Source organism: Syzygium oleosum, unplaced genomic scaffold (genome assembly GCF_021117445.2).
Source record: "Syzygium oleosum isolate NSW1041296 unplaced genomic scaffold, Sole_v2.1 Sole_v2.15, whole genome shotgun sequence".
Classification (NCBI taxonomy): Eukaryota; Viridiplantae; Streptophyta; class Magnoliopsida; order Myrtales; family Myrtaceae; genus Syzygium; species Syzygium oleosum.
In genome coordinates this window covers 3,469,773-3,490,658 of record NW_026607499.1, presented here as the reverse complement: position 1 = coordinate 3,490,658, position 20,886 = coordinate 3,469,773, and the positions used below count along the sequence as shown (strand labels likewise).

At 40.3% G+C, this 20,886-nt stretch overlaps 3 protein-coding genes across 3 annotated transcripts; 1 reads left to right on the top strand and 2 right to left on the bottom strand.

Moving 5' to 3' along the window:
• Nucleotides 1–4,865: 4,865 nt before the first annotated feature.
• On the top strand, nucleotides 4,866–8,760 carry LOC115678099 (acetylornithine deacetylase). Its single transcript, XM_030601403.2, has 10 exons — nucleotides 4,866–5,412; nucleotides 6,144–6,388; nucleotides 6,627–6,735; nucleotides 7,213–7,351; nucleotides 7,430–7,487; nucleotides 7,573–7,590; nucleotides 7,721–7,843; nucleotides 7,986–8,139; nucleotides 8,221–8,254; nucleotides 8,418–8,760. Exons 1-10 carry the CDS (start codon nucleotides 5,077–5,079, stop codon nucleotides 8,519–8,521), a joined length of 1,320 nt encoding a protein of 439 aa, XP_030457263.1. The 5' UTR covers nucleotides 4,866–5,076; the 3' UTR covers nucleotides 8,522–8,760.
• Nucleotides 8,761–8,836: 76 nt separating this feature from the next.
• LOC115678100 (uncharacterized) lies at nucleotides 8,837–12,060 on the bottom strand. The gene is made up of 9 exons (XM_030601404.2): nucleotides 11,524–12,060; nucleotides 10,886–11,037; nucleotides 10,570–10,665; nucleotides 10,379–10,441; nucleotides 10,026–10,094; nucleotides 9,847–9,949; nucleotides 9,686–9,757; nucleotides 9,239–9,327; nucleotides 8,837–9,126 (listed from the first exon to the last, which is right to left on the bottom strand). Exons 1-9 carry the CDS (start codon nucleotides 11,873–11,875, stop codon nucleotides 8,983–8,985), a joined length of 1,140 nt encoding a protein of 379 aa, XP_030457264.1. The 5' UTR covers nucleotides 11,876–12,060; the 3' UTR covers nucleotides 8,837–8,982.
• Nucleotides 12,061–15,734: 3,674 nt separating this feature from the next.
• Nucleotides 15,735–20,673, bottom strand: LOC130140068 (uncharacterized). Its single transcript, XM_056318432.1, has 6 exons — nucleotides 20,495–20,673; nucleotides 17,646–17,736; nucleotides 17,474–17,560; nucleotides 17,140–17,343; nucleotides 16,209–16,352; nucleotides 15,735–16,106 (listed from the first exon to the last, which is right to left on the bottom strand). The coding sequence occupies exons 1-6, from the start codon at nucleotides 20,671–20,673 to the stop codon at nucleotides 15,735–15,737; spliced, it is 1,077 nt and encodes a 358-aa protein (XP_056174407.1).
• Nucleotides 20,674–20,886: the final 213 nt, after the last annotated feature.

The following is a 20,886-nucleotide window of genomic DNA, read 5'->3' as shown; positions in this document are numbered from 1 at the left end:
TACTCTAAATTTTGTTTTGTGATAACAAAAATTTCAAACTTATATCCGAATGACGCATTTACTCTTTATTAAGGTTTTATTAAAATCTCTGTTAAAAAATCTGACGTAGCGCTGATGTGGCGCTTGCGTGGCGCCACATCATAAAGAAATTAAAAAGAAAAACTCAAATTAAGTTACTGACATCGCGAGTTACTGTCCTATCTTCGAAGTTACTGTTTATCGTCTTCAATCTTGCAATCGCTAATCCAAAGCTCTTCTGGCACTCGTTCGTCGCTGCCTACTGTCGCCCGAACCTCTGGAGTGCTCATTGTAGCTGTTGGCCATGGCAGCCGCGAGCTTTGAGGTCGGATCTGGCTTCAAAGCTTGCGACAGCCATGGCCGCTCAAGCTCAAAGCTTGGGACCGCCATGGCCGCTCAAGCTCAAAGCTTGGCCTGAGGGCGAAGCTTGGCCGAAGTGGCTCTCCGTCATCAACTTCGTCATTGTCTTCCTCTTCTTCGTCATCATCTGAATAAAGGCAGAGAGGCTCTGGGCCAAGAAGGATCCAGCACATGCATTCTTCATATTCTGGTGAAAAAGGAGCAAACAAAAAGGGGCAAGAAACACTGATATACTCGGAGGAAATAGGAGAGAAACAGAGAGAAAAATGATGAGAGTGGGTAATCCATTGCAAAAGAACGAGTTTCCCCAAATCTGGAGAAGACACGATTTGCCCAAGCAACTCAACCAAAACCTCTCGCACGAGCTACTGTTCCTAGCAACTGTTCATCGTCTCCAACCTAGCGATAGCTCGGCCAAAGTTACTGTTGGTTGCTGTCCAAATCTCGCAGATCTGACCTCAGGCCAAGCTTTGAGCTTGAGCGGCCATGGCGGTCCCAAGCTTTGAGCTTGAGTGGCCATGGCAATTGCAAGCTTCGAAGCCAAATCCGACCTCAAAGCTCACGGCCGCAATGGCCAGCAGCTACAGCGAACACTCCCAGAGGTCCGGGCAATAGTAGGCAGCGACAAACGAGTGCCGGAAGAGCTTTGGCCGAGCGATCGCAAGGTCGAAGACGATGAACAGTAACTCGCGATGTTACTAACTTAATTTGAGTTTTTCTTTTTAAATTTTTTCTTATGTGACGCTACGTAAGTACTACATCAGTATAACGTGAGATTTTATAACGGAGATTTTAACATAATCCTAACATTTTGAATTTTTGATATTATAAAAAAAAATATATAGAGTAAATGTATTATAATAAATATAATTTGAAATTTTTTGCGAATTTTTCCCTAGCTTAAAAGTAAGCGGAGGAGAGAGAGAGAGAGGTGGGGTTGTGTGAGTGAGTGATTTTTTGAGGTGAAGTCGTGGTCAGTGCTCGTGGCTCTCCCCCAAAATCAGTAATCATTGCCTTCCTCTTATCCTGACTCTCTCTTTCTCTGAATGTAAGGCTTTGTCTCTTCTTCTTCTTCACCTCTCTCTCTCTCTCTCTCTCTGTCTCCCTCTGTCTCCGTGACTGCTAAGTGGTATAGCGACGGCTCTTGCACACACTTCGTGATCATGATGATGATGATACTATCTGTGTTTGAAAAGAGAAAAGTCTCACGTCTCTCTCTTGCACAGATCGACGCGCTCTTGTATTTCTTCATAAACAGAGATTGCTGTTGTGTATATATATATATTTTTTTTCCTGGAAAATGTTTCCCTTATTATTAGTGTGTTGTCCGTTTATACATAGAAGCTTATTTATCATCCGCTAAAAACCCTCGTTTTGTGTTGTTTTGCGCTAAAACCTTTGTGAACATACACACCTCCGGACAAACTCCTTGACTCGTTATAGAAAGGGTTTGAACGCGACTCAGTTGTTATAAATGATGAATTCTGACTTTAACATGAGCTTAGATATCGCCTTACCTTTCGAAATGTAATTTTCTATTAATAAATGAATATCTTCAAGAATACGACTGTTCTTGCTCTGAAGTCACTCTCTAAATGATTCAATTTGATTTTCTAATTTGCCCTAGTCGAATTGGAACTAAGGATGCATTTGTCTTCTCGATAACTTCATGATAAAAGAAAATATTTTCTATGAAAATCATTTTTTTAAAACAGTTTATTTTCATTTGTTTGATGGTTTGGAAAAATTGATTTCCTTCTTGCCAGAAGGAAAAGAAATTTTCCCCCGATCTAAGCTTGTTGTTTTCATTCTATGGATAACATTTTATGTAGATCGATCAGTTTTTTGTTATTCAAATACCGGAAAGTTAAAAAACGATTTCCCAGAAATAATTTTCTTTCGAACAAACGAATCCTAAATAAAGTAAATTTCGAGTAATTTAACAAAGTTAGGGCAAGTAACTTAGGGAAAACTTGAATTGCATGCACGCTTACTTGATATAGATTTTTTTCGGGAAACTTTCTTCATTAAATATTTACAAATCTATTTTGTAAAAGCGATTAGACAATGACTATTTTATAAGAAGAAATCTATTTTGGAAGAAACTAAAGATAGGTAATGTCTATCTTTTAAGACCAAAGAAAGCAAAGGTGAGAAAAATTTTGTTACAGATCTTCTCTTAAGACGTAAGAAGTTTCATCCTTCTAAAGGTGGACATTAGCAGCGTTCACCAAACTGTTGGCAGATCGGCCACATATCCACCAAACCTCCGAGGAGATGTGCCACCTAAAATTCTTCAACTTGTCCTTCCTGGACAATTTTTCTAGAGATCGACACCTCTCGTTTGGGATTACCTATTGAAGATATTTAGACTGAATGGAAGTTTAAATCTTAGACCTTTGGATCACTCTAGACTACCCGTTCATCCATTACTTCACATTAGATTTCACCGATTCTCAAGTGAAATTAAAAATGATTATATTGGTATTTGTTTCACAACTATACCTTTGTCATTGAATGTCCTATAGCCATTGTTCATAGGATCATTACGGCTTTTCTTATTGAGGGTTTTCGGAAACATTGTCTTAGGAATTTTGCAGAGATTCTTGAATGACTCGACCCTTTGCCTTATTGGCAGAATCTACTATCCACTAAAATGAAGTGCAAAGCTCCAAATCTTAGAGTCCATGCAACTACAAATCTTTAACAGAGATTGGAAACTTTACGTCTCAGGATCAGAATGGCAAATTGATTGTCCTTATCCTATTGCTAAATTGTAGAGATCATTTGGCTGTAGTTTCAGCGAAATTCATGGAGAATATCAAGAACTTCAGAGGATCCTAAGCGAAGGAGAGTAAAGCTATTCTAGAGTTTTTTATGGACCAATACTTATCAAGAAGAAATTCCATGTGATTATTTTCTCGCATATCATGTCACCGGAGATGCAATCCACCATGCATTAGATGACTAGAAGCGTAATCAGCCAAAACCAATGGATTTTTCCTATGACTCATGAGACTTCAAAGTATCTTATTTTGAAGACACGTGACAACCAGATGTTAGCTCTGATTGTTAGAAATTTAACTATAGCGGAAGACTGAAGATTTCGATTATTCATGTATAAACATTAACCATGCATAATCATAATCGAGTGCAGAAATGTGGAAAAACTCTACTAACCTCCAACCATTGATGAAATTGAGAACCTAATACGCGGACAAAATACACCCTCTAACCGGTGCGAACAAGTGCACGTGACTCGGCGCCAATCCAAATTTTATGAACTCCAAAATCAATAGGGTTGGCTCGATACATTTTCGCCAACTACGAGGGGGCTATTTGAGACAAAAGGCAAATTGTAAGGGGAATTTTGAGAATTTGTGACTGATCGAGGGAGAACATGGAATTTTTTTTGGTTCCCTCGGAAGAAATAATCTCCATAAGGCCCAACTTCGTCGAACTCGGATTCGGGCCTCTCCAGATGAGACTGGGCCACGTGCTTCATGGGCTGGGCCCAATCTTTCGGATCATCGTTTGCTTTCGCTTTCACTACCCTTTTGAGGTCATTTTCGCCTTATTGTAAGTTTCACGCGAGCTTAAAACCTCAAATTGCTAGCGTCGCAAAGTCATAGAAAAAAGGGGCAAAAGCGGAAATCGAAAGACACTTGAAAATGTGTCTGGGGGCGCGATTAGGTATCGAATCGAGGGTCACGGTGTCTTGATTCATAGATGCATTTCGATCTCTAGAATCGATTCTTTGATTTCAAGGACAGATTTAATCTATTCTTATTCTTTTCTGATGAGTACTAGGAATGCAAATCTGGGCGATTCGATTGGAGAGAATCTTATCATGTCGTTAAAGTATCCATTCCTTGATTTACGTCGATTCAAAAGAATGTCATTCAATTTTATTTCTTCTTCGGACAAAAAAAGATTTAATACTACGAAAAATCTCAAACCAGTACATCTGTGACAAATTTATCCAAAAGTAATTTTTTGACCTCCAAAAACCCTAAACCAGCACACATGTGACAAATTTACCATAAACTAATTTTTTAACTACCAAAAGCCATAAATTGGTACGTTTGTGACAAATATACCATCTTTTAGTTTCCGCTAAATAGGATTAACACAATGAAAAACCACAAACTGATCCACATGTGACAAAAGGAGAGTAAAACCCTAAATTGGTATACCCATGAACTACCATGTGTCATCTAACACGGTAATTTGACTGAAAAAATTTAATGGAAATAAACAGAGGGTAAATTTATCACGGGTGTATCGGTTTATGATTTTTATTTAGAGTAAATTTATAACAGGTGTACCAATTTGAAGTTTTTCGTGCTATTGACCCGAAAAAAGACAAAAAAAAAAAAAACCTTGCAACTGAATATCTTTCTTTCGCACACACAACCATTACTATTGAATATGAAAAGTCAATCCATGGACTCTATAAAGCCAAAATCGTCCATTTGACGTTCTCTTGATGCCTAGGAAGCAACATTTCAGAAACGCCCTCCCTTCTTGAGGATAGAAAAAGAAGGGAAGATCAAGAAGCAAAACAGAGAATCACTTCATCTTGACACTTCCTCCTCCTCGTTCCCCTTCACATCCCCCCCATCCTCAAGAAGGTTTCAGCTTCCTTCGGCGCCACCCCTCTCTCTCTCTCTCTCTCTCTCTCCCTCTGTCTGTTTCATGGATTCTTCTTGCTCCAACGTGAAGACGACGCTGGGGGATCTCGACAGGGAATCGTTCACGGCCCTCCTGTCGAAGCTCATCGGGGAGGCCCGGCACGTCCAGAACAACCCCCCCGATTTGATCCCCCAGGAGGACAGGATCGTCAAGCACGTCCTGGACTCCCTCCTCCCCGTCAGCACCGCCACCGGCGGCGGCCCCCTGGTGGTGAACCACGTCGGCTACCACCCCGACAGGGGCAACCTCATCGTGGAGTACCCGGGGGCCGAGCCCGGGAGGATCCTGTCCTTTGTTGGGATGCATATGGATGTTGTCACTGCTAATCCTAGCGACTGGGTAAATGATTCTGAATTTTTTACGTAGAAATTTTTAGGACTTCTTATTGGAAATTGAGTTTTTGGCTGTTGAGCATTTCAATGCGTTGTTTAAGTTCTCTGAACTGGGTTGGGTCGGGTCGTATATTTTCTGGGTTTTGATCAAAATTCAATCTTTCGTTGGAATGGACATGGATGTGTCACAATTTATCCTGGTGGCTTGGTACAATATTGAACTTATTGCAATTTCGGTTGTTTTTGAGTGTTACTGTTGGGTTTTGGCTCAATGTATTGAGGAATTTGATCAGATTTGGACTTAGGAGGAGGTTTTAGATTCATTGTTATTTGGCAAATGGAAGTTTTACGCATTATCTGTCTGTGATCAAGTACTTGTTAGTGGTTTGCTTTTTTATTGTTGCCGGGTAGTTAGCTGCTTCTGTCCAGCTGATCTTTCCTTTCCTTTTTGTTTTTGTATGGTAGAATTGTTTGCCGGTTCTAGTTTCATTTAAAATTATTATGAATTAGTTAGAGCAGGTCCATCTTTTGGGAAGCACAATGTTTGTATTGCTTCTTTTGCTTTTCACGCTTGAGCTTGTTGGTTTGGTTGAAGCAGAACCTACTTGAGCAAATTAGTGGTCCCATGTAGTATGTGAGCTGATTGGTAGCTTTTGAGTGATTGATGTCAGCTCTGTGTTACGGGAAGTGTGTGGATTTTTTATGATTTAATAATGGCGCAAATGATCAACTGTTCAGGAGTTTGATCCTTTCTCGTTGAGCATTGATGGGGATAAACTCCGTGGTCGTGGAACGACGGATTGTTTGGGACATGTTGCCCTGGTAACTGAACTTATGAAGAGGTTGGGGGAGACAAAGCCCAAACTGAAGTCAACCGTAGTTGCTGTTTTCATTGCTAGTGAAGAAAATTCTTCCATTCCAGGCGTGGGTGTGGATGCTCTCGTGAAAGATGGATTGCTTAATAAGCTGAAGGAAGGTCCTTTGTAAGTATTCTCCCCCAATTTGACTGGATCTACCTTTGTAAGTATTTCTGCTAGATATGTAGTCAGTACAAGGTCTGCAGATAAATCTTTACGGCTCTAAAAGAAGGATAATGTTTGCATGAGCAATCTATGAATCATCTATTCGATTGTTCTGATAGACATGCGAGCCATATAGTATTATTGCTCATGCTCATTTGAAATTTGTGAAATTTGAGCTAGTTCCTTGATTTCCACGCAGATTTTGGATTGACACTGCTGATAAACAACCTTGCATTGGTACTGGTGGTATGATTCCTTGGAAACTCAAAGCTACGGGAAAGCTTTTCCACAGTGGTTTAGCACATAAGGTATGAATTTAAAATTCCTTGCGTACAACTGTTGGTTTCTGGACCATCTTAGTTGCATATACCATCAAATTAAGACCCTCGAAAAGTATAGTTTGTTTCTTCACAATGACCTTATGAAAAATTTGCTTGAGGTTTACATTGTTCATAATTTTGAGGTTCTATTTTTTGGATAAACAACATTTACACTATACTCTGCACTCTGCAGCTTCTGTTTTCTGTGCTTGTTCTTTCCAAAGGAAGATGCTTGGTCAACATAATTCGCTGCTGCACTATGTGATGGTTCGATTGTTATTCTGCTCATAGTGGGTTACTAGTAGATTCAAACAACAGAATGTTTAGCAGTATGGATGATTCAAAAGTAAAGGACACTGACTAGTGTCTACAATAAGGCATAGTGAGGTTTATCAGAAGATAAAATTATTGTTGGATCGTAAAACTTGAAATATTGATGTGTTTTTGTCCTCTCGGATATAACAGGCTATAAATCCTCTGGAGCTTGCCATGGAGGCACTGAAAGAGATTCAGACAAGGTTTTACAACGATTTTCCTCCACATCCCAAGGAGCAGGTCTATGGATTTGCTACTCCGTCAACAATGAAACCAACCCAGTGGTCTTGTAAGTTTCGACTGTGCAAGTTATGGTTTTAAGTAAAACTAGAATTTGAAGCTAAATCATATTTTTCCTGCACCGCAGATCCTGGGGGCGGAATCAATCAAATTCCAGCTGAGTGCATGATTTCTGGAGATGTCAGGTTTGGAAAGCAGCCTAGAACTTCATTAACATGTACGCTTGATGGTTTTTATGCTTAATGGCCTTTTTACAATCTCTGTTTGCAGATTGACACCATTCTACAGGTAAGTTGGTGTAACCTAAGTTCTCAATCTCCCCCATAAAATCTCTAGTGATTATGCCTCTAGAATTTTTTTTTTCTTTTCCTTGCCCCAAAGGTACTCATAGATGAAGTCTGTTTGATATTCTATACAGTGTAACAGATGTTGTGAAGAAGCTGCAGGAGTATGTAGATGACATAAATGTTAACTTAGAGAAATTAGATTCCCGGGGTCCGGTGTCAAAGTATGTCTTACCTGATGAGAACCTGAGGGGAAGGTCTCTCTCTCTCTCTCTCTCTCTCTCTCTCTCTCTCTCTCTCTCTCTCATGCATGCACGCACGCACAGCGTTCCTGTACTTCTGACAATTTTTGTGCGTGCTTAAAGTTTGTTGAAATGGTGATGGTTCCATATTCTGCAGCCTTAGTATAAGTTTCGATGAGCCAATGTCTGGGGTTGCTTGCGATCTTAATTCACGTGGCTATCATGTATTATGCAAAGCAACCCAAGAGGTTGTGGGCCATGTGAAGCCTTACTCAATAACGGGAAGCCTTCCTCTCATCAGGGAACTGCAGGTAACTACTTTTTCTCTTCTTATGGTCCTGTTAAATTTTCGTACTCCTTTCGGTACTTAACTAGATGTTATCATGTTGTAGGATGAAGGCTTTGACGTTCAAACTGCGGGATATGGTATGATATATACGTGTCGACATTATTTGAGATTTGAGCTTTTTTTTTTTGGCCAAAGTTCTTGATAGTAGTTAAGATAAGACTTCCTGGTACTTTCTTTTCATTTATTTACTGGAACTTCGTATCATAAGAGCTGATTAGATGCTTTTGCTTGTCAATACAGGCCTAATGGCAACATACCATGCGAAGAACGAGTATTGCCTCTTTTCTGATATGAGCCAAGGCTATCGTGTGTTTGTCAGCGTCATCAGCCAATTAGAAGATTGATTCTTGACATGAAGATGTAAAAAGATCATACTGTCAGATCACCTACAAGAATTTAGTCAAATGACAACGAAAATTCCCAAGAGGTTCTTTTCTTTTTTTTTAATAAGTAAATTTGCGCAAGAGTTTGTCAATCCATATGGAGAGTTTTCAAACAAGGTTTTGCTTCCCTATATTGCTTATGCACCATCTGTTTCACCTGAATGAACTTGGAAATTATAAGATTATGGCGCTTAATAATATGTCCCGCAATCTCTCACTTTTTTTTTTCAGTTGGGACAACTATTGTGTCTGGCAACCAGCAGCCTACCAAAGTAATTCCTTAAAAGAGGCTTCGTATGATATCATGTATAGTTGATGTATATTCTACTAAAATTACATCTGCCGCTATACCGGACAATAGTCAACTCTATGTAATGTACAAGTTCCCTGCATGCTGAGCTACATTTATGCAGATTCGGTTTTCATTTTGAATTGTTTCCCTCTCTAAGCTGCTGGATTCGTTGTCGTAGTCTTCTCCTGTGGTCATGAATTTTCCAAAGGCCATGTCCAAGTATTACCGCAGAATAAATGCCATGTGTTATCATGGGGGCAAGGATGTTGTTTGTCTGTCACATGGGCATGAAGATTTAAAGTCAAGCAATCTGTAAGTCTCATCTGTTGCATGTGAAATAAGTAAGAGTGCTCAAATAGGTGCTTTTTAAGCAAGCAGCAAGTTACCTGAATCCACTCAAACCCAAGGTAGAGAGCTAGGAGTCCTTCGAGAAGAGGAGAGTAGATTTTCTTCATTTGCCTCCTTTCATACCAGGCTGTCACATAATGAAAGATAGATCAACAAGGAGGCCGAGTAATGAGTGTCGGTAGCCATCTAGGAAAGATTAAACTTTGCTTTCCCAGAAGTTTCAGATCAAGTATACAGCATAGTCATGTATTGCTTTGCGACGTCATAACCACAGAACAGAGATCAGGATGTAATCAGTGTTTCTAACTTATATTGAGGGCCTATCAGTGTGACAAGTATATCGCAACCGAGTCATGTTGTCTATTGCTACTTCATAATATGTTTCAGTGTCTCGACTATCATACTATTATACACCGGTAAGGGCATGATCGTAATTGAAATAAACACAGTGCAGTATATTGAAGATATGATATTTGAGTAAGCACCCGCAAAGAGCTTTTTCAGATTTTCACGACCCGAGCGAGATTGTAAAACTGGAGCAACAACATATGTGGGATCTACAGAAACATAAAAATATTTGTCAGTGTTTCGGCCAAAAGAAGCAAAGACGAGCTTTGCTAGGACGACTCATAACACTAATACATACCTTTTGGGGAGGCAGCCACGTAATATAGAGAACCCGTTAGCGCAGCCGTAATAACCGCTGCAAATGCCTGAGCGAAAGGAACAAAAGGTGGTAGCACTCCAGTCTGCATAATAAGAGATGGAAATGAGTTAAGTGTCGTCTGCAGAAAGATAGGAAACAGTTGAGGATGAAATTTATACCAGAGAAGCGATCCCTTTAGCGTCAGTGACCAAATCTGTGCCCCTCATAAACATATCGGCGAGTGCTCCCTGTAATAACATGAAACAGACATTCGATCACAACATATGCATGTGATATTGTGGATTACGCCAATGAAAATTTCATAGTTATGATAAAAGAATCAGCCGCCTCTTCTTGGTCAAAGAATACGGACTGTGTTTTCTCAGTTAAATCAACACTAATCTATATTGCATAGCAGAAGGTTCAAGACATCGCTAATCACCAAGACAATATATATTGATCGAAAGAGCTCAAGAATATCCAATTAAATCCACACGTAAAGTATAAATGACATTTTCCCATACGAACATACCTGAATTGCAGCTCTGTAGAAAAGCTCCTCCCCAACTGAGCTAGCAGCAACAATTAGTATGAACTGCAAAATCAAGAATTCAAGATACATAAGACAAGGAAAAGGTCCTCACTTTACTTCAAAAGTTAACCAAGTTTGAAAACACCAAAAAATCACAAGACAAAAGCAGGCATAATACAATATGACTTTACCTGCCAGGGCGACATCCCATAAAAGAAGCTCCAGAGCTCTTCATCTTCCACGTCTCTTATAGCCCGAGCATGAGGTGACAACTTCACTACTTCGTCCTGGAAGAACAATTACCTTGTGAAGCCAAGTTCCCCAAGCTCAAAGCACGCATCTAAAGCTAGCATTTGCTAACGAAAAACTAAAGCTTCAAAGTTCCCAAAGTTCCGCCTCATGCACAAAATTTGAAGTTTTTCGGGCTGCGGGGAAGCCCCGCCTGCGAAAATCTAATTCATCTAAAACGTGAATCGATACAATTATCACTAGAAGAGGTGCACATACATCTAGTATAAACAGAAGAGCCATGATCGGAGGCGCGGCGTATCCGAGCCCTTCGAGGATCGCGTCCAGTGAAGGATGGAACCCGCCCATGCAATCAATCCCGGTGAACGAGCAAATGAACCGGCCGGCCAACGCCATTGCCCCGTATATGCCTGAGACAGCAAATTCACATGGGTACATCAAGAAAGCAGGAAAAAGGCGAGAACCATCATCGAAAGCGCCTCTAGTCCTTTACTCTGCACCCTTTGCGAAGACGAAAGCAACCATTCCTACGGAACGCAAATGCTTTCCGAAAGTAGTTGAAAAAGTCGAGGGCGCAGGGAGAATTGCAACATTTCTCGGGCTACGGGGAGCAAAACACTCCAAAAGTTTCAGCAACTGTACCAACTCCTAAGACCACCTTTTCCACAGACAAGACACGACCTAAGTTGACTTTCCGATTTCAACGACACAGCTACTTCTGGTAAAGACACAAATCTCGAATTTTCATCAACCACCAGTCTTGCAAATCTTCAATGTTCATCATCGAGCACCAAACTAACTAGGAATGATGAAAGGCGAACGACAAACGAGAGCGACTAGGAAAAGTAGATGATTGCAAGAAAAGAGAATAAACGAGGGAAGCAAACCGCACGGACCGATTCCGTAACTGAGCCGCACGACAGCGCCGATCTTCTCCCAAATGGGGAACTCCGAATCGCCGAAGCTGCGGTCAAATGTGGTCACCTCCATGGCAGGACCCGCGAAGCGTCCTCCTCCCGCGCCGTCTCTCTCCCTGTTCGTATCGATCCCGTCGCCGGTCCTCTCGGCGGAGGACTTGACGCACCGCACCCGCGGCTGAGGCCCGGCTCCGCCGAAGCCCGCCCGCCGCCTCCCCCCACCGCCGTGACCGTAGTAGAGATTCTTCGCAGCTCCGCTGGAGGAGGAGGACGAGGACGCGAGCGAAGCTGCCGGAGTGCTCCGGGACAGGGACGGCAGGGACAGCTCCATGTCCGGCGGCTGCGCGCGGCGGCCCGTCAAGCGCTCCGTTCCGGGTCGCGGCCGCCGTCTCTTCGGGGCTCCGAATCGGAGCGCATAGCTCGCTCGCTCGCTGTCTCTTCTCTGTCGCCGGATTGACCGTTCGTTTCTTCTTGGCGTTCGGATTTTTTAGAGCGAGAGGGGAGAGGAGAGAGAAGGGCGGCTGAGGGGCTTTGGCCCGTTGGATTCCGAGACCGAGGAAAACGGACGGTGGAGAGAGCGGGAGGGACATGTCGTGGGACCCGCAAAGGTGGTCCTTTTCGTGGTTTTGACTGATCTGTGGGCTTTGGGATTGAATAAGTTGAACGATAAGGCTTTTGGATATCCGTGCACCCAATGACGGGGCGACACGTAGGAGAATCTGAGCTTGAAGCAGCTGCCCACGTGGAATTTTCGCCTTCCCTGTTAAAATATGAATTAATACCACGAAAAATTCTAAACTGACATACTTATGACAATTTTACCCCGAACTAATTTTTTGACCATAAAAAACTCCAAACTGGTACACCTATGACAAATTTACCCCGAACTAATTTTTTAATCGCAAAAAACCCTAAACTAGTACACTCAATTTTACTCTGAACTAATTTTTGACCACCAAAAACCTCAAACTGGTACATCTGTGATAAATTTAGCCAGAATTAATTTTTTGACCACCAAAAATCTCAAACTGGTACACTTGTGACAAATTTACCCTCCAATAAATTGGATTAATATCATGAAAAATCACAAATTCGTAAATTTGTGACAAATAGAGGGGTAAAATCCAAAACTGGTACACCCGTCAACTACCACGTGTCATCAAACTTAGCAATTTGGCAATAAAATTTAACAGAAACTAACAGAAGGTAAATATATCACATGTGTACCAATTTAGGGTTTTTGGTGGTAAAAAAATTAGTTCGGGGTAAAATTATCGCAAATGTACCAGTTTAGGGTTTTTCGTAGTCAAAAAATTAGTTTAGGGTAAAATTGTCACAAGTGTACCAGTTTAGGGTTTTTTTGTGATTAAAAAATTAGTTCAAGATAAAATTATCACAGGTGTACCAGTTTGAGGTTTTTCGTTATATTAACCCTTAAGATATCCGCACGACAAGTGACAATTGGCAAACCGTTTTCAACTCGGGTTTGTCTGATTTTGTTTTTCTTTTTTCGATAAAGTGTAAGTGAGGCCGGACATTGGACCGAGCCGGCTAGAACGCTTCTAGTTCTGCCTTGGGCACATCCCCAGGTACGGCTAGTCGGATGGCGAGTTGGGTCTTATGCTGTAGGGGTAAATAATCGAGTTGGTTCAATTTGAGGATCGGCCCAAACCGGCCTTACCCAGCCAGTTTCAGGTAAGTTTGAATGGAGACTAGCTCGATTCTCAAAAACAAAATTTAGATGGCAATTTTTATCCGCTCAATCCCCGATTCTAGACCTTGAACCGATCAATTCTATTAGGAGGGAACCAGACTTGCAAGGCACAAAATATGTGTACACTACATGTGTCGAAAATATGAATCAACTACTTGTTTGCAACACCTTAAGTCTAACATGTTAATTCCACGTTGAGCATTTGTCGATATCGAACAATTAACGGTATAACCTTCCTTAGTCTTGATAAGACAATCAATATTATCATTTTATTTATTTTGTTCTTGTAATTGGTGGTCAAGTGTAAAAATGAAAATTCGTTATCCTTGAAGCAAAGTTTCAATAATCATCCGTGTAAAGAGCTCAATTCAAAGTAAAAACAAGAAAGCAGCATGCCTGCGATCGCTCCTCATCAATTTAATACTGTAAGATAATATAATGGGAAAATTACCAAAAAAGTCGTAAACCTTTTGCAGTTGTGCCAATTCGGTCCTAAACCTTTTTTTTTTTTGCCAATTCAGTCCTAAACCTTTTACAAACCAGCCAATTCAGTCCTTTTGGCCAGCCGGTGCTGACGTGGCCGCCGGCTGGCTAACGGGCCGCCAGCCGGCATCCGAGCGCCTCGCCGGAGCTGGGCCCTCGCCGGCGAGCCTCCCCCCCGGCCGGACAGGCCAGGGGGGAGAAGGAAAAGAAAAAAAAAAGAAAAAAGGAAAAAGAATTCGAAAATAATAAAAAAATATTAAAATATTACCACGTGGACGCCGGCCAGCGGCCACGTCAGCGCCGACCGGCCAAAAGGACTGAATTAGCTGGTTTGCAAAAGGTTTAGGACTGAATTGGCAAAAAAAAAAGGTTTAGGATTGAATTGGCACAACTGTAAAAGGTTTAGGACTTTTTTGGTAGTTTTCCCATAATATAATTAAATACATTCTCGGCCGAAACAAAAACCATTCATCAGTATCTATCATATAGCGGAGTTTCATGCTATTCAAAATGCCTTCAGGTAAACTTGATTCATGATCACCGTCAATTACTGCGAATGTCGTGATCGACGACTCGTTACTTGCCCTGATGTTGCTGATTTCTATGACATATGTATAGGGTTATCAAAATAGGTCATAAATTCATATCCTAACCCACATTTCTTTAGATGGATCATCTCGAACTTTAAAATATGGGTCATAATGGATTTTAAAAGTAAAATTTCAAAATAGGTGGGTTTTGGTGGGTCTGTTATGAACCCACTTTCAACCCGTTTAATAAATAGGTCAGGCTCATCCCACTCACTTTAGCGATGATTGAGGTACACTAATTATAGTGGTAAATAGCCTTGAGGGCATAAGTGTAAGAATGTCCTACCAAAATATTTTGTTCTTTTTTTTCATTGCATTATTTATTGTGCAAATTTCGTATTCAAATTTGGCTTGTCATGAAGTCACATTCTTATTCAAGATGCTCCTCAAGAAGCGAAGGGATCATTAATTTGGAAATATTTGCGTCAAAAAATTAAAATAATCTATATTATGCCCGAAGTCTTTTTGTATTAGCTAGATCTTCATGCTTTTTCCGAAATATCTTAATATCGCTATCTCTACTTGTCCGGTAAAATGTCTTGAAAATTGCAGTATTCGAAGACCACCAAAAACTATGATAATAGAGTCCTCTAGAGCAAGAGCTTAGGAAATTTTCATATGGAGAAGAGGCAACGGCAGGTTGTTTTTTTTTTCTTTTTTTGTTACATGATAATTAATCACCTTCATTCGTGGCATTGATCAAGTATAAACTCTTATTAAATGAAAGTGCTCACGACCAGCTCTTAATTACATGGGTCGATGGCATAGGTGATTAGGAACTAATACAGAATTTTAAATGGGAATGTGAAGATTAAATGAAGGTCAAGTGGCTACAAAAAACTAAATCCCGAACCTGTTTTATGATTTATGGATGGGCAGCGCCAGACTTTTACAACCACCTTCACACCATCATTTGTAACCCGACCCCCAAGCTCTCTTGCTAATTTGATAAATCAGTCCATGAAGCTGCCCGCTCTTCAAAGGCAATATATAACTTAAGGAGAAAAGTTGCTAAAAATGGATTTCGGGTCGCGTATGAGTCTCAAAATTTTCAATGGACATAAATGGGTCAAAACGGGTTAAATGCGTCAATTTAGGTTGGACCATTAACCAAACCCAACCTGATCCATCCATTTGACGGGTCTACGTAGGTATTTTGTTGAGAATTTACTTCCCCCCGAAGCTGCTAATTCAAATAACACCACGTGCACATATATCTCATAAAAGAAAAGAATAGAGTACTTTTTTTCGGCTTAACCATTTTAAACCACCCATTTATTGAGTATTTACTAACCAATATAACAAGTCGGCTCATCAAATACGTATTAAGAAACGGATGTGTGACCCATTTTGATAGGATAGTTTACACCCGAAACATAAGTAAGTATGTCCAGAGAATGCCCTCATGCTCTGCAGTATCCTCCCGGACCTCCGAAGGAGAAATAGTAACCCCATGGTTCTTCCCTAAGATTCATATCCAGCAGACCATAACCACCGTCCACCACCATGGGCATCCCTTCGTAAGGAGGAAAACTCTCTCCTTTTGCATTCATCCATTGGGCCTTTCTGAAGTAAGCTGCTTTTCGATAATCAGCATCCGGCAACAGACCGTTGCCCATGGGCGGGCAATACCCATTCTCGCTTTCTTTAGCGATTCCTCCCCACCCCGTGGTGAATGTGCCCTTCTGTAAGTTCACGAACAACTCCTTCGGCCAATAGCCCACGTTGATCGGCGGGTCATGAACGCGCAGCCACCAGTTCCCAGTCGATACGTCCTGTGACGACAACAACAATGGAGGCAATCGTAAGTACACGTTCAGGTTCTCATTTATTGAGATAAGTCGAGTCTCTTGATCGTGCAGAAGAACTGAAATCACCTGGGAGACTTCAACTTTGAGTTCATATATGGGTCCGCCATATTTAGAAACTGTAATCATAGGATAATTGGGAGTTATTATTCTATCCACTTGTACAAAACCTAGGCACAATGTGTTGTAGCAACCATCGCGCCAACCATCTCCCTGTGACCAATAATGCTCTAGTTATAAGATAAATCAGGCTAATGCTAGCTCCACAAGTGAAAAAAGAAATTTGATTTGTCAAAAAAAAAATACGAAGAAATGCCGTCCAATATGTAGACAGTCGAGTAAGACCATCGCCAGTCACATCTAGATTGACCTAATACAACAACATATAATTTTAACTAAATATACCAACCATACGTCGCTACATTCATGAGATAGCTAATCAATGCCTCGAAATAAAATGCTTGTCTTCGTGATACTAGGAAAGATTGACATGAAAATTTAATTGCGTGAAAAGAAAAAGCAAGAATGTTTTCAAATTCATATCATTCACACAAGTGAATATTCAATTGTTGTTGTAGAATGGAAAAAAGATTGAAATTTGCATTCAGAATATGGAAGATTTGTGGTACTACATAGCGAGTATGAAGAGGTAATTATGATCTTTTTCGATTGTACATCATAATTAAACAGCACATAAGGGCATTCATGGAACTTTAAAAAAAATAAGGTTGAAATCCTCCTTCAATATTGATTTATGTACAATAAAATATACTTACCTGCCAACCGGCTACAATCATGCTAATTCGATCAACAGGTCCCGTCGAAATCCATATATTATGCGCACTAGATTGATCACGAGCAACACTTAAATTGTAGATAGAGATACATGCGTTGGCACCATACTTTATGACATCAGGACGATCGTGCCGTAAGACTACTCGCTGAAAAATACACATACTGGATCGACCATATATGTCTGAGAGAGAGAGAGAGAGAGAACATGTTGCCCGAAAGGAGCATATCCATCTTTGACCATATTCGCATAAGGCATCTTAGGAAGGGACCTTGTCCTTATCAAATCTTCTTTTTGGATTCGTTGAAAGGGAACCGTTCCAATCGGACAAGGCTTTCTTGATCGAAAATTGCACATGCTTTGTACTAGAGGAATGTTTGGAAAAGGACCCAAAAGCAAATTGGGTTTTCTCTATTAAACAAAAAACACATAAAAAGAAAGACAGTACGCAGTTAGCACATAACAAAAAGTTTTACTTATGTGCATTGTTCAACAATCCATCCTGCAAGTAAATTACGAATGAAATGAGGAATAATGTAACCTGAACTTTGTGATTCTTAAGTAAAGGATGATCAAGCGCTGGTTGTTTGTCAATATCGACACAATCAATAGTATCTCCTTCATCGGTCTTCATGGCAAAAAAATAGACTAATATTATTACTAGGAAATGGTTTTGAAAGATGAAACGGTTTTCCGGGTTTCTATTGCATTACCAAGAGTGTCTCGACCGGTGACTTATTTAGAAGCTTGAGTTGCTCTTCCAAATCGATGTCATCATCTTCCAATATATTTGTAGATCTACACCTGTAGATGGAAAGCAAAACCAATATAAACACTACTTGTTTCAAAGCCACGGTGATACCGGGAAGTTGCTGCAGCTGTAATGGAGGATTAGAATCTTACATATATCGAGCTTTGATTCCAAATAGAGCTGGTTCATACTCAACAAGTACCTTATCCATTTTGGGCATGCAATAATCATGACATTTATAGCTAGGATAGGACTCGATAAAATATGACATCAAATTCAAGAATTTTGCAATACCCAATCCACTGTTTGGTAAATCACAGTAATAAAGTTAGATATTTTCATGTCATATCTCAACAATGTTTACTTTTAAGGGCAATCTTTGTAGACATGCACGATGTGTTCTTCATCACATTGGGGTAAATGAGAGTATGCTTTGAGCGAGTCAGGTGAAGAAGGAGACCGACCTGGGTCAGGTCGAGTTGACCCGGCTGACCCGACAGGCCCAGGTTGGTCTGAAATCACAAATTAAGCCCGATTTTGACCCAATTTTTTTATTTCAACCCCAAACTTGAATTCTTCATCATATTTCACACCCAAATATGTGATTTGCCCCAATTTTTATCACAATTAAACTAAAGATTTTCAAATTGTAAATTCAGATCATTGGGGTTTTTGTCTAATTAAATATCTAGATGACCTGATTGGGAAAAATTGGTGCCAAAATTGGATTACCCACACCTGATTAACCCTAGAAATAATGATATCAGGGTTCGACAATTTCGAATTGGTTATGATCCCCAATTTGGGCTTAAAATCCCTAATTTTCAATTGAATTTTGGCGCTTTTTAATTTCTTTGGTAAATTGTTCAATTTGACCGACAATTATGCAATTCAAGGTCCTAGAATCATTTGTTGTGAAGACACTATGGCCTAAAATTGACTGGAAATGAGTCAATTGAATTTTTGGCTCAATTTGGGCTTGATTTTACCCAATTTTGGGAAAAACACATTCCCAGTTGATATTTTATAAAATTGATGCTGTATTGATGAAATTGGATTTAAAATAAGACTAATGGATATTTTTATGGAATTTTTTGATTCCATTTGATATTTTTCTTAATTTTCTCCCTTATTTTGATTAAAAGAAATTGAGAAAAAATTCAGGAAAATTATAAAAAATTTATTTTTGGTTTAGAAATAGGTTCCTAAGCTTGGCCAAGGTTCCTAATCCTAATTTTGTGATTTTTGAAAAAATTTAAAAAAAATGAGCTAAAAATTAGGTGTCAACATTCGGGATCATACATAGACTAATTGGCAAATCGTCAATATGTTAGGAATAAAATGTCACAATTGAAAGATTTAGAACTAAATAGATAGCCGTGCAATAGGTTTAAAACTTTTTGGACAATTATCCCTTAATAGCTTTGTGTACCAAATAATATCGTTTCGCTTTATCGTGTATTTCGGACTTGTTTGAGCCTAATATATATTTCTAATGATTATGTGAGTTGAATGCTTTTGTATGGCCCTATTTCTTATTGCCTCTAGAACATTAGTGTGATTTTAGTAGATTTATTGATCATGTTCTTCCTAGATTTTGATTTATGATAATCATAAGAACATAAACCCACTGGACTCATATAGGATATATAAATACATATTGTGATATTTGCATCTAAATTGTGTATAAAATTGCCTCATTGGACGTGGTCATTGTTTGCTTGGTTTCGGTAGGACAAAAGATCGTTATGACCAGCGTGATTTGACCGAACATCCCACGTCATGAAAACATGTATTAAGACTCTTTTAATAGTAGTTATGCATGAGGGAGGACATGGCCTGGTTTCGAAGACAAGTGGAAAACATGCATTTTATTACGGGAAAAGATGGCAACCATGCCTTGTTTCAAGGGACAGCTTTAGTCCTTCCATGCTCTTGTCTTTAACCCATAAAGGGCCATTATTTCAAGGGAAAACATTCATTTAATTTAGGGACGTTAAAGATTGACATTGGTTAATATAGACGTCGATGGAAAGTAATTAGTGGTAAATACCGCATTTTTGGAAGTCATGTAAAGAACCCAGTGGACTCCCATTTTGGTACAAAGCATGTTCGTCGCGACTTTCACAAGACATAAACCTGTGTAGCCCAAGCACTGCTTATTAACACAAAATCTGCAAGTTCTCACACCACCATGCAATACAAAATGAAGCTCTTGCCATTGCTGTTCGTATTCTTCGGTGTTTCTCTGAGTGAGGTTGGGAAAATTTCAGAAGATGACGACATAGAGTTGGAAAGACAGGTCAAAATGATGAATAGGCCGCCGGTTAAGACATTCACGGTAATAATCTCTCCGATAAATTGGCAATGTTTCTGATTTATTTTTATGTAGTTTGATGTTAAGCTGCGATTTGTATTGTCAATGAAGTTTCACGCAAGGATTGTATGTTCCACAACCGGTAATCGAGTTTGATATTTTAAAACAGACCGAGGAAGGCGATACCATCGATTGTATTGACATTGATAAACAACCATCACTACAACATCCTTTGTTGAAGAATCACAAAATTCAGGTAAATATTCGTTGATTTTTCCAGGAACTAAAAAAGCTTGTTAGCCAATATAGAATCACTTGCATAAAGTATTCTCCTTGGTATACTATAATTGGTTTCCTTTTCTTGTAGAAAGAACCGACGTTTCAAGTCACTAGCTTTTGTCGCAATCTTTCTTGTATAAAGTCTGTACAATTTGGGTTGAGAGAACCATGTCGTGTATAAAGTTTCCCTCCTCATCCCCTAGCTCCGGACCAGCCTCGACTCCCCTGCCGGCCCCACACCCCAGCTCCCGCCGAAGGCCATGGGCCCAGAGCTGTGCAGCCGGCGGTGCCGGCCCTTCGTGCCCTTTGAGGCCCCGCCGATTAGATGCCCGCTCTCGATGTGCTCATAAGGCGGCGGGGTCAGAGGACCGGACCAATTCCTCTCGACCGTCATGCCGCATAGCCTATCGCAGCACTTGTCCTCCCCGGCACACCGGTAATCCAGGTCCGAGTCCGTCCGTTGCCCGCCCTGGCTGAAAAAGAGGGTGGTTCGATTGGAGAGAAATGAGAGTTTTCTCACGCGAAAGAGATTGAAGCCATTATGGGAGAAAGGAGAAATGGAGAGGGATCTTGAGAACTACGAAGAGGTGAATGAAAAAAGATCCAG

Coding starts and splice junctions, on each gene's coding strand:
- LOC115678099 (XM_030601403.2), top strand. CDS start 5,077: ATGGATTCTTCTTGCTCCAACGTGAAGACGACGCTGGGGGATCTCGAC. Junction 5,413..6,143: donor CTGCTAATCCTAGCGACTGG/GTAAATGATTCT, acceptor TCAACTGTTCAG/GAGTTTGATCCTTTCTCGTT. Junction 8,255..8,417: donor CGTTCAAACTGCGGGATATG/GTATGATATATA, acceptor TTGTCAATACAG/GCCTAATGGCAACATACCAT.
- LOC115678100 (XM_030601404.2), bottom strand. CDS start 11,875: ATGGAGCTGTCCCTGCCGTCCCTGTCCCGGAGCACTCCGGCAGCTTCG. Junction 10,666..10,885: donor CTCTTCTGTTTATACTAGAT/GTATGTGCACCT, acceptor TTGTTCTTCCAG/GACGAAGTAGTGAAGTTGTC. Junction 9,950..10,025: donor CTAAAGGGATCGCTTCTCTG/GTATAAATTTCA, acceptor CTTATTATGCAG/ACTGGAGTGCTACCACCTTT.
- LOC130140068 (XM_056318432.1), bottom strand. CDS start 20,673: ATGACGGTCGAGAGGAATTGGTCCGGTCCTCTGACCCCGCCGCCTTAT. Junction 17,561..17,645: donor CACCGGTCGAGACACTCTTG/GTAATGCAATAG, acceptor TTTGCCATGAAG/ACCGATGAAGGAGATACTAT. Junction 16,107..16,208: donor TCAAAGTTGAAGTCTCCCAG/GTGATTTCAGTT, acceptor TTGTCGTCACAG/GACGTATCGACTGGGAACTG.